The sequence below is a fragment of the Melozone crissalis genome, unplaced genomic scaffold (assembly GCF_028551555.1).
Source record: "Melozone crissalis strain CALT ecotype California unplaced genomic scaffold, PUWL_Pcris_2 ptg000444l_1, whole genome shotgun sequence".
Lineage (NCBI taxonomy): Eukaryota > Metazoa > Chordata > Aves > Passeriformes > Passerellidae > Melozone > Melozone crissalis.
Genome location: NW_026536167.1, coordinates 10,431 through 23,587, shown reverse-complemented (window position 1 = coordinate 23,587; position 13,157 = coordinate 10,431). Strand labels below are relative to the sequence as shown.

General features: G+C 36.8%; 1 protein-coding gene across 1 annotated transcript; it reads left to right on the top strand.

The window, feature by feature from the left end:
- Nucleotides 1–248: 248 nt before the first annotated feature.
- On the top strand, nucleotides 249–12,949 carry LOC128950122 (kinetochore protein NDC80 homolog; the record flags this gene model as incomplete). The annotated part of the gene is made up of 15 exons (XM_054294994.1): nucleotides 249–335; nucleotides 1,088–1,211; nucleotides 1,339–1,511; nucleotides 2,704–2,806; nucleotides 3,626–3,715; nucleotides 4,985–5,078; nucleotides 6,200–6,306; nucleotides 7,121–7,265; nucleotides 7,562–7,767; nucleotides 8,954–9,106; nucleotides 9,378–9,467; nucleotides 10,261–10,353; nucleotides 11,849–11,979; nucleotides 12,355–12,457; nucleotides 12,812–12,949. Coding segments are annotated over 15 exons (1,837 nt in total), but the record flags the coding sequence as incomplete, so codon positions are not given.
- Between the last annotated feature and the right edge of the window lie 208 nt (nucleotides 12,950–13,157).

The window sequence follows — 13,157 nt, the reverse complement described above, 5'->3', positions numbered from 1 at the left end:
GCTGGATGCATCAGTTAACCTTTCTAAGATGTTGGGGGATGAAGGCGCTTAGGAATATATGACTGTTTGTATCACTCTTGTATGAGCTATGTATGGTCTATGCTGGGGTCTATTCCTATGTCTATTCCTTTTAAATATTCCTTAAATATTTTAGATTCTATTTACAGTCTTGTACTATAAGAGCTACTTACTATAGCTCTTGTATGAATTGGTAGTAGTAGTCACTTGAATCTTTTTCTGCTCCTCAGGAAGGACAGAAGCACCTTTGAGAAGCTGAGCATGAGCAAACCTACATCTGTAGCTTCAGAAGGAAAAGCCAGCTGTTTGGGGAACAGGTATGGATAGCTTTTGTTGTCTGCACTGTACATTAAAACAAAAATGGTCCTCTAATTTTGGTATTTTTCTTTCTTGACAGATTTTCACTATAGGGAATGATGGATCTGAGGCAAGCAGACCTTCAGGTCTGCCTTCCTCCAGTCCTTGGTCGCTAAACAATGATGCTCTGGAGCAGGAATTGCTTTGGGAGCTTTTTTTTTTTTTCTTTTGGGAATGATGTGCACTGCAGACCTTAAGAGTATCTCAATGCATTTTCTTGTTTAAGGAAGAAAGACATCTGAAGTATACTCTGCATTAGTTTCCTCTCTCTAAGATACTAACTTTCCAAAACTCTATAATCTTTCTACTTAGCTCATGACTTTGTGTTATGGGTATCTTCTTGATAGTACCCCATTGTTGCAGGGGTTATTCCTTTTAAATATTCCTTAAATATTTTTAGAGTTTATTTACAGTCACCAACATTATTTTTTTTCATCTTTGGGGTATTTTTCTGCTCTCTAAAAGTTTATTTATTTCAATAAAATGAAGAAAGTATTCCTCTAGGATGCAGTAATCTTTGTTGTACTTATGGCATTGTGACTTCCAGGTTGATGATGTTTTTCCAATGACCTTAAACAAAGAGAAAACTTCAAGTATCACTTTGTATAACAAATGGAAAGAAAACATAAAGCTAGCAGTTGTGCCTTAAACATGAAGAGAGTTCTTCTTTCTATGTATTGTCACAAGACCTGTATTCATTGTCTGTCCCTAGCGCGAGCGGGGCTGGAGGGTCAAGCAGCAGCCTGTACGGTGTGTTTGGGACAAAAAAGATAAAGGATCCCAGGCCCCTTCATGACAAGACATTCATCCAACAATGTATCCAAAAGCTTTATGAGGTAACATATGAACTTGTTCTGCATGTATGTTATGAGGTGTAAAATGTGCTAGGCAAAGTGGTTATTTCCCTTGGTTTCAACTATAAATTTTATTTAGTGACTGGTATTCCGTGTTTCTTTTGCACAGTTCCTTGTTGAGAATGCTTATGCCCACGATGTTTCCGTGAAATCACTACAATCTCCATCAGTTAAGGACTTTTTAAAGATCTTCACCTTTATCTACAAATTCCTCTGCCCTTCTTATGAACTGCCTGACTCAAAATTTGAAGAGGAAATTCCCAAAATTTTCAAAGCCCTTGGGTAAGATGATTATTGTTAGTCTCCTGGGCTGAATAGATATGCTATGGCTAGAAATTTAAAAGCTAAGAATTCTGCATTGATAGTTGGGGGGAATGGATAGGTTTATTTATTCAGATGAGACTCTAAAAGTACAATGTTGTGATTGTTTTGTTTCACTTTTGTTTAACTCTAGGTTTACTCTCTGATTTTCAGCATCTGCTATACATTTTATATTTGAATTTACAGAACTATAAGCTCTGGGAATCTTGCTTTGTCATGTAAAATTTAATTGATTATTTGTATAGAACTTTGGAGGACAAGGCACAATTTTCTTTTACAGGCCTTTCTGTTCATTTTGTTAGAATCTAAGAACTAAAATTTCCAGAATTTTGGATCAAGACAATTTAATTTTAGTTTAAACAAATTTAATTTAGTTTAAAATATGTTTTCCTGCAATTTTTCTCATTCTGCCTTCTAAGCAGAATGTGGAAATAACAAAATTACTGTTGAGGGGAGAAAAACCCTAAGTAGCTGAGTGGTTTATTGCTGAATTTGTTCAGTGTTTGAAATCATTAATGCCCCAACATTGTCTTGGAAAGAAAATCCTCTGCCTCTTGATAACAGTGAATTTTCAGTCTCATTTAAAAAAAAAAACAGGGACTGTATACCCATGATGGTGTCAGAGTGCCAGGGCTCCTTAAATGTAGGTGCAAATCTTTTTTGCACACTTCTCAGCATTTTAATAAAGTTTTGTTTTAATCTATAACATTTGAAACTGCTGATATAGCTTAAAATGTTGAAAAGGATTCCACTCTGCTGCACCAAGGGTGTAATTCTGGATAAAATGACTAATTCTGACAAGTCACTTGAAGTTTTGGGAGCTCAAGGAGCATCTGGATGACACTCTGGATCATATGGTTTAGTTGTAGGCAGTCCTATGAGGAGCAGGGAGTTGGATTTGTAGATCCTTACAGGTCCCTTTCAGGCCATGTTATTCTATGAGTTGCAAAATGAGAAACCCATGATAATTGAATAGAATCGTACTGTAAGAACTCAACTAATTTCCTTTGAAGTACAGTAGAATTGAGTTTGCTCTTCCTTCTGTGCTTTCATCTACATAGAAAAACATGCTGCTTTGTTTTCAAAATGTGCTGGTTTGTTTTCATCACTGCCTGCCACAGCTATTAAAAGTGTATCTTCTTTGGCCGTACAGGTACCCCTTTGCTCTGTCAAAAAACTCCATGTACGCTGTGGGAGCACCACGAACCTGGCCTCAGATTGTGGCAGCTTTGATTTGGTTAATTGATTGTGTCAAGGTAATGTTTGTCTTAAGATAAATATTTTCACTTTCCAGGCTGGAATGTTAGTTTCAATACAGATTCAGTACATATTTTCTACAAATCTTTGTTTAACATATATGTAAACATATATGTTCTTAGCTGTCATCTGGGAGCTGACCCTTGGCCTAATGTTTTGGTAACTTTTAAAGTGAGCTTTTCATGTTATATTATGATAGGGTTTTTTCTTTACATGTATGCACTGGATAAATTAATGTATAAAAGGAGGTGGCAAAATGCTGATCTGTACATACAATAAATGTGAGAAGTTAATGAGTATAATCACTGAATGGAACGTGTATCTCCAGCGCAAATGTTGTGACATCTGCCATTCTCCCCTAAATTTGAAATCTAAGGATGGAATTTTCAATTGAAATGATTCAAATGTTCTGTGATTCTGATACAGAGTGGCAAGTTTTCGGTTTGAGTGGGGTGTTTTTTATTTAATTTTGGTTTTGTTTGGTTTGTTTGGGTTTTTTAGTAGTCCTAACAGTTGTTGCTGCCAACTTAGGACTGAGCAAAATTTGGCATCTGTGGCAGAAGTTGACCACTGCTGAATTGAGTGCCCAGGAAAACCCTGTCCTTTTCTGCTCAAAAGACACGAGAGAATTTGGCAGTGTTGACTGTCTAGTTCATGCCTCTTTACCTGTGTGTTTAGTCAGCTCAACACAGGTTCATTCCAACCTGCTTGCTGAAATCCTAATCCAGTGTTACTCTGCTTCTTTTCACGAAAACCAGCATGGAAACTAATGGATGTCTTCATGTTTGCTCTTTGTTGTGTGCACCTCTGCTTTTCAGCTGTACAATGCGATCAGGGAAAATGCACCGTCGTTCGATGACACACAGAGCTGGGGAGGAGAGACAGATGATGGAATTGTACATAAAAAGGTACCATAAAAAGGAAATTAGTATCAGAATTGCTTAACTGGATTTTGCCACGTGCTGTAACAACACAATTTAATTACAGTTTAGATTGCTGGGTCATGTATTTATAGATTCTGTTCCCTTTTATATTCACAATGCTTTCTAGGAGGTAGAGTAGCATTGTGTAAAAAACCTGATCAACTATTTCCCGAGCAGGTATGATGATCAGTCTATTGGTGTAGACTGGGTATTAAACAAAATATTCTCTTTATTTTATATTCACCTTATTCTACAAGTATATACTGTTGTCCTTTGTAGAGAAAGGGCATCATTATGCTGTTTATTTTTTTAGAGTTTCCGAAATATTTTCCTTTAGCACTCAAGACTTCTGAGGTTAACTGCAGTGCAGTATAAAGACAGTGACTTAATTCTAAATATAGTGACTTGTGCCAATATCTACTCAGTTTACTATGTAAAAATTGGTTGTAAAGTTTTATTTCTGAGCCACAAAATAGGGTGGCAGTATAATTTGAGCTCTTAATCCAACAGCTTGCTTTCTTTTTAATTTATCATGGATTATTAGAACTACTCAGATTTAACTCAGTGTTAAATCACAGCAGGTGTTTGGAGAGGGTTGCATTATAAGCTAAAACATTTAATTAGAAATTGCAAAAATAAAGTAAAATCATAATTTTGGACTAAGGTTACAACATGATGGTTGGCAACTAACAATGCTTTTAAACGAAATACGTTCTTCTACATTGGCACTTCTGCATATATATATAGATACAAAATTCACAATACTGGTGTAATGGCTTCTGAAGCATCTGCGACTTAGTGTCCAGCAAATTCTTTTTGGGTAACCTTTCTTTAATTCTAGATAAGAGTACTTTGAGACCTGCAGATCTGAATTTTAATGGTCATATTTATAGAAAAGGTCTGTTAAACAGACCTGCAGTTTCCATAAACTAGCCTGAGAGAATCATATGCATCAAGATGAAAAATTCTTAAATATTCTATCTACAATATTTGTTAAATATCTTTTTAAGAAATACAGGATTTCCAGACCTTTCTTAGTGTGAATTATAGTTGTCTCCTTCTGCCTGAATATATAATCTGTTGACATTCTATGTTCAAAGGGAGGAAAAAAAATTAATTTTACAAAAGTACAATCGAAGCATTAAGGATATTTTTGATGTCTGTTTAATTCCACTGATTGAGTAGCTTTAGACTATCTAGATATTTTACAGGTCTTGGAATTGTTGAAATGAAAGATTTTTAAATTGCTTTCAGCTTTTCATGGACTACTGTGTGAAGTGCTATGATCTTTCCATGAAAGGGAGAGATACCTTTGAAGAGTTGGATGCTGAAGTGCAGTCAAAATTAAGTAAGTTTTTAAATTCTAAGTATTCAATTGTGTTACTGGTTTCCTTTCTCCTAGCATCAGTTTGTTCAGTTTATGAGTGAAAGTGATCTAAGGGAGTCTGAAACACCTAAGTATGTTTCAGTTACTTCAACTTAATGCTCTCTTTTTTAAGTGTATTTTGAGCAGTACAGATGGATAGGTCATGATCTGCTATCAGCTGTAGCTGTGTCACCTGATTTTTTAATGTCTTTGTCACAGAAAACCAGTATACAATTCTTCAGATGTGAACTCCATCTATGCAGATGGCTCTTGTTTCTGTCTGGAAAAGCTAACAATTAAAAAAAAGAAAAATATTTTCAGAGGATGCACAGCTGACAAGACAGTTCAGCTTTTGAAGATCTGAAAGCAGTCTGCAAGAGTTTCAAACTCTATTGTGAGGGTTCAGTATGTGATTCAGCATGCACCTGTGTTTGTCTTCAGGGAGGTAGAAAATTATTGGGTTTTTTTGACTCGCTCATTTCACCACCTGCAGAACTACAAACACAATGTGAGAAAAGGAAGAAAAACATGTCTTACTTTCTTTGCTCTCCTATGAAAAGCCAGACTAAGGGCCCTTTGTTTGCAAACTGGGGCCATCAATTGGAGAGGAAACAAGATACCACACTGTTACTGGATATTGGGAAAAAATAATCATCCCACTTTTTGGCAAAGCCAAATTAAGTTGGGGAAAAGATGCCTCAAGAAGCAAGGCAGTATATGGATAAGAAAGAGGTTGTTAAGTAAGTTTGATTTGTTCTAGCTTCACAAGGTAGTCCTGACTTGTACACTCTCCTGAGGTGTGGGCTGCATGAGAGTTTGGAAACCCTTACCTCTTGGGAGTGACTTTGGCATGAGCACTCTTTCTGACATGAGGACCGAGAAACCCATTTCTCTTCTTGTTTCTTCTGGGGTTTTTGCCTGGTTACATTTTAATGAAAGGTTTTTCTGGTAAGTTTCTTGGTTGTTCTTAGTTATTTTTTAGTGAAAAATAATTATCTAGATAATGGGTATTTACTGTGCTGAAGCTCAAGTTCAGGTACTCAAAAGAGGTGGTGATATTGAGATAAATTTGTAACTCGAGTCTCTCTTCTGCTCTCCCACAGAGGATTTATTTAATGTAGATCCATCCCAGATGGAAAGTTTAGAAGCTGAGAACAAAAGACTTCAAGAAGAGATTGCAAGACTAGAAAAAGAAAAGGAAAGTGAGCAGGTTAGTAAATTGTGTCTGTTTTTAAGGAGGAGTTGAATTTTATAATATCGACCATTTCTGAATGAAGATACTTATGATACATAACAAATGGAAAAATTTCAGTGCTTTGAGATTTTAATTAGGCCAGATTTTTACAGACTCTATACTATTAGAGAACAAGGCTTTTTCTGTGGAATCTTCAGTACCTATTTGTTTGATAATGTGCAGGTATTTACAGGTAATAAGGTCTTATATTGACTGAAATATCAATAAAATACTTGAACCAAATTTTTTAATATAAATTTCAACATTAGTTTTTTCAAGTGTGTTGGTATTCAAATATGAGGCATGGGATTCAGTGGTAACAAATATATTTTATGGAAAATACTTTGCTTGAAAAGCTGGATTCTGCTTTTAATACATCCTGAGTTTAAAAATGGGTTAGTGGCTGTGCAGGTGGCAAATTGAAATTCCTGGCAACTGTGCAAAATGTGCTGAGTTTATTCCTGGTTTTCCATGCCCCTGTTTCATCTGCCCTCCATGTATTATTAGAGTTAAGTTGTGGACTACCTGTAGTAAGAATTGTCTAAAGCACTGTCTGATGCAAATGAGAGACATAATGCTGAAATGCAAGAATCTTTTCAGCCTTCTTTGCTTTTATTTTAAAGGTGTCCTGACTGGACTTCGCTGTCACAGAGATAAAAAATTATTAAAGTTCTTTAGTTCTATATTTGTGCTATTGATGTTGATCAATTACTCTACTGTCTTATCTGGAAATTGAAGTCATTATTTTATATTTATCTAAGAGTGGTTGTTCTTTTCACCCATTTCCTAGGATCGTATAGCAACGCTACGAAATGTGAAATCGTCCCTTGAAGCAGACGTCCAGAAATACCAGGCTTATTTCGCTAAAATGAAATCTCATATATCCATCCTTGATCAAAAACTGGAAAGTGTTAATGATGAAGTTGAGGCAGCAGGTAAGGAGGACTTGATCACAGTCAGGACAGTGAAGCTAGAAATAATCTTCAAATAATTGTAGTTCTTAGCTTGAGAGCAGAGCAAGGTACCTGGAGTAGCATGATGCTACAAATAAACTTTCCAGAATGGATTGCTAATAAAAATTTTTTTTTGTCTGATAGCTGTCTGTACACTGGAGTAATGAAATGGTAATGTTATGTAATAACTGTGTCATTTACTCATACAATACAGAGGTGAGGTTTATGTATATAGGCTGGTATTTTATGTCCATTTCACAAATGTTTTATGTACTTAGAGGCAGAAGTAGAAGCCACGAAGCGGGAGAATGCCCGGCTCCGGCACATCTTAGATAACCAGAAGTACTCAGCTGCAGACATTGAGAGAATAAATCACGAGAGAAATGAGCTGCAGCGAACCATTAACAAGCTGAATAAGGAGCTGCAAGAAGAACGAGAACTGATGTGGAATGAAGAGATGAAATATGCTAGGAAGAGAGACACGGTATGTGAAAACCCCACAACACTCAGAGGTGGCTGCCAGTTTTCATCATGCAAGCTTAAAATTGGATTCTTGATAATTTCTTTCCTAAATAATCGAACACCACCATACGTGTATCTAACCAGGCAAAACTGACAAGAATGGCCTCTGTTTACAGTATCTCTGAAAAATGTTGCGCTTTTTTCCCTTTTTCTGTTTTGCACTGAGTGGAAATGTACTTTTTTCCTGCATCGTAAGAGATGTGTCTAGAATATGAAGCATGGTAAGCTGTCACTGCTGTAGCATTTAGAGCTTTGATAACATTAGCATGCCATTGCTTTGATAACACAAGAAATTACAGGCTAATGTTAATATTTCAGAGCAAGGAAGTAAGGCAAAACTAGTGAATTTGAATCAATAGTTTTGCATGCATTTAGGGCCTGATAAGTTCTTTGTGTAGCAGTTGTAACATATTTCAAGGGCCAAGTTCAATCCCTTCAAACAGAGTGAAAAGATATAGTCCTGGAAGTGATGGGATTTAAAAGCTTCTGCTTTGCCAATTGGAGAACTAAAGAAAAAATTTCAAATATGTTTGGTAGGGTCACCCTTTATCAAGCACTTTTATCAACTTAAATCCTCAGGTGCAAGTATGAAGCATATAAAACTGGAAAAAAAACCCCTGGGGTCTTTAATGTTTGCATTTAATAGCACTCATTAATTAGAAATTAAAGCATTTAATAAGCTTTGTTTAAAGGCATGCTCAAGTTAGTTTGTTGTTAGGATGTGTGGCTGTGTAGCATTTCCTGTCAAAACTAATGAGAGAAGGCATATTGACCTTATAACTGATCATTTGTTTAGTATTATTTTCCAGCACATTTTTAGTTCCCAATCAGCTAATTCTCAAAAACTTGAGGCAGGAAAAATTATGGCAGATCAATACGGAAAACCTCAGGTGAAACCATTCAGTGTTCTCAGCCACAGACACTAAGAAACCTCAGTGTGCAAACTCTGAACGAACCATAAAACAGTACCTAATGCAGCAAACTGCTGTGCTGGCATTGCATGCAGCTCTTGAATACTGTGGGGTAGCAAGGAATTATGGCTACAGAGAGCAACTCAGGAACTTGTTTAAAGTACTATATGAATACTTCTTGCACATCTTTTCACTTGTATCTCTTCTATGATTTGTGCCCTTTTCTCCTCTGAGCAGATTGAAAAGCAACTGGCAGAGTATCATAAACTGGCTCGAAAGCTGAAATTAATTCCACTTTATGCTGAGAATTCCAAAGGCCACGACTTTACCATGCACTTTAATCCTGATTTAGGACCAAATATCCTAGTGAAATACAGAACTCAGATCAAGGTAAGTAGAATCAACACTGAAGGCTTTAGATAGCACTCACAAAATAAAGTGTTTCTTTGGGAATGCTGGGAAGGTCTCTCAATCTCACAATGAAATGTCATTGAAAAGCTTGTGTGATGAGTCACCATAATGACATTGCAGTATATGAAAGAGATTTGGTATGGGAGAATACAGTAGCCTAAAAAAAATAAAAGGGAAAGATGTACTGGGGTGCATCTTGGTTCAGATTAGCAAATTGCATTTGTTCAATCTTCTTGTATACGTATTACAGGCTCCCCTCATGGAGATCATCAACGAGACTGAGGAAGAAATTAGTAAAGCCACTCAACGGAAATTTACTCTGGAAGACACTTTGGAACAGGTGAGTTAGTTAAAGAAGATTAACACTAAGATACCAACCCTAAAACCTTATCTGCCTCTTTCATTCAACTTTTTGCATAGTTAAAGTGTGATGTGTTGGGTTGGTTTCTTGAATTACTTGGGTTTTTTTCTGAGGACAAGTAGAGGGGGAGAAACTGTGAGAAAACTGCTTTTATTGTAATGGAACCTAAAAGTTTTTCTAAGAACTGAGATCTTTGTTGGTTGAAATATCGTGTATTCCCTGAATTAAAGTTTATGTAGCTTACATATACTTGACCATAACCATTGGAAGTATTTGTTTCTAATAAGTTGCCCATTCCAGTTGATTGTGTGGCTTACCATCACCGACAAATTGTCATCGGGAAGATTTTTAGTACTATTGGATTTGGGACAGATTGAAAGAAGGAGAATTTTATTTCCTCGTTCGTCTACCTGAGCATGGTGTTCTGCGGTATGGAATGTCCTCTTGGCCAGCTGGCCTCGCTATGCACCTTCCCAGTCTCCTGCCTGTCCCTGCCCTGCTCAGTGAGGGGCCCTGGGAAGCACAGAAAGCCTTGGACTGCTGTGCTAGCGCTATTCAGCAGTAGCCAAAACTTGGTGTGTTACCAACACTGTTTTAGCCCCTCATCCAAAACAAAGCATAACATAGGCTGCTATGAAGAAGGATAATGCCATCCCAGCCTAGCGTAGTTTAATGGTTTAACCTGTTTAACCAGGTGTGGTTTGTGATGGCATGGATTTATATGTTGGAATTCTTTTTGAACCATACTTCCTTGGTTATGTTTTCATCCTAGGTGAATGTAATGCTAGAGGACAAGAAACGCAGTGTGAAAATGCTGACAGCAGAAGCTGAAGAGCTGGATGATCTTTACCAGCAGAAGCTTAAGGTAGAACTTCTTACACCTTGATGACAACTTATCCTTAATGATAGCCTTATCCTTAATTTTTGTATTTATCGATAAATTTTTGGGTTGCATTTTTGTTTGAGCTTCTGCCTTTGCCTTCTTCCTTCCCTCTTAGAGGATTTTTTCATTCTTTTCAGAAAAGTGATTTGACTGCCACCTTAACTGAATCAATTTTCACTTTCTTGTAAGAGAATCTGGCATCCTACTGTAGCAGATCCTGTAAATCATAAATTCCTGCATCCAGTAATAAAAGCAGCAACAATCATCTGACCTCAGGATGTCTCTGGGCATGTGCTTGAAGGAAATTTTAGGATCAACAGAACCTGTCTTGTCTAATCGATTTGTATATAATAAATACATTTTTACAGTTTTTAGTTAACATGTTTAATCAGCTTCTGTAAAAACGAAGGAAAACATTGACCAAAAGCATGTTAAATTGTTTTAATGATCTCAAACTGTTACTTCCTTTAGCTTCCTTTGCCAGCACAGGAGCAGTCCCTATTCTTTTCCCCACTTGCAGTTCAGCAACAAAACATAACCCTCTCTGTTAACAACTGAGTGGCTATTTTGGTAGCTCCCAACTTCTCTGACAACACTGCTTTAGCGGGGCCGTGGTGCCCTGCAGAAAAATGTTCTTTGAACTACACCAATATTTACCATATGTGCTCCTGTAAATCCAAACTCCTGTGCTATAGCCATGAAACAGGGCTATTTCACTGCTAATACCTGCTGAGGCCGGTGTATATATAGGTTTATAAAGGCAATTAATTTAGTTTCTATTTTTCAAAACCACATGACATTTAGCTTTTGATCTGTGCTCTTGCATATACTTTTCTCCAAAGTTAAGCTCATAAAATACACACTTGCCACCAGACGCTTAGTCATTTAATTCCTCTTCTAATATTTAAAATGCTGTTTGTAAGTCTTAAGTATTAGAATTATTTTTGAAGGATGATGTTTCAGTAATCTACCAAAATTGCACGTTGAGTTGACGTCAGAATTTTGTTTGGTTTTGTGGACTGTATAGCATCAACAGTGTCATTCTCCTAGAAGAGATGATTATTTGGAATTATACTCTCTTTCAGACAAAAAAGAAAAGCTATTTTCTTACTCAGATGTGGTTGTATTTTTTAACCTAGAAACAGTTGTTCATAATGTGCCATTTCTAAGCTATTTAGACTATGTAAACAACACTTTGTGAGCTTTAACTCGGAAGGGAAAGTAGCTGCAACACAGGCCTTTAAATGTGGTTAAAGGAATAAAGAGATGGTTAGGCTTATTCTGGGATGGGGATGATACAGAAACTTTAGGTTTGGGAGGGATATCCTTGGGGCTTTTTTCAGTTCTGAACTTGGAACTATTTGCGTGAATTTTGAATTCAAGTATTAGGATATAATCAGGTAACAGAAAGAAAAAAAGATCCGAATTATACTTGAGAGAGGCCGTTTTTTTTTCTTCTCCTTCCTTATGACAACAGGAGATAGAAGAAGAAGACAAGAAATGTGCAAATGAACGGAAATTGTTTAAGAAGCATAAACAGTTACTTGAGAGTGGTGTCTATGATGGGCTCAGTGAAGCTACAGCTGAATTGCATGATATCGAAAGAGAGTAAGGCTCCTAACTTCCATGTCTGCCTTGTTTATTTTGGTTTTTAAGGATAAAGATATTTTCTGGAATGTAACATACAGTTGTTTCATCAGGTATCCATCTCAGTGTGTTAATTTCACAAGTTAAGAACTGAAAGATGTTTCTCCTCAACAGTATTTTGCTAAAATGTTTGTCTGCTGTATCAGAACTCCTGTTTTCCTCGTAAGGGTTTTTCTTTAAGTTGAGCATTAATGTATTGTAACTCGGTTCAAATTAATACTAATGGAAAAAAAAGTATGGCTAAACGTGATGATGAATCAGACTTGAAGTGATTGTTTTAAATGTCAGGAATTCTCCAATTATGGACATGACCTTCTGAGTATCTTTACCTTTTAGATATCAAGTCGTTTTGCAAAGAACAACAGAAGAGAACAGAAAAATTGATGCTAACTTGAGTCGTCTTGTAGAAACAGTTGCTACTCATATAGAATCTATAGTGGTAAGCTAAAATTTGATATTCAGAATTAAATCTCTCTAGAGACATTTTGCAGTTAAACACTTGGAAATTAGAGCTTACTCTTTCTAAGGAAGTATCAGTTATTTAGCTGCTACTAAGCCTGCGGATTCTAGTTAAATTTTCTGACAAAACCTTTGGTGTAAATAATCAGAATTGGTTGTTAAGTGTCAGCAGTAACATCCTGTCAGGTTAAACCTGCTTCTGAGAGGCGTCTTTCAGGAAGGTGTTTAACTGAAATCAGTTAACCTGTGCAATGACTGCTCAAAATGCTTTAGCAGAATCAGTAAAATACAGGCCATGACAGAGCTAATAAAGCTCTCTGCACCTCTTTTCTAGAAATACCTTGAAGAACAGAATGCAAGAATAGAAAGAGACGATGAAGAATTCATGCCTGAAGGTCTATTGTCAAACCTGACCAGCATCCTCGACACTTATAAAAAGAAGGCTGAAAGTGTCTTATCACTAGAAAGATGAAGATAAGATTTTGGTCCCATTCAGTGCCATTGTTTGCCATTTTAGCCCCATTTTAGTGCATTTTTTTGCTATTTTAGGGTATTTTGGTACCATTTTGTGCCACTGACCGTGCCTGAGGCTGCTGTGGACGCTCTGGGTGTTGGCGCAGTCAGGCTGGCCCAGCCTCAGTGCCCGGCGCAGCGCCCGCCTGGCGCCCTCGAAATCACCC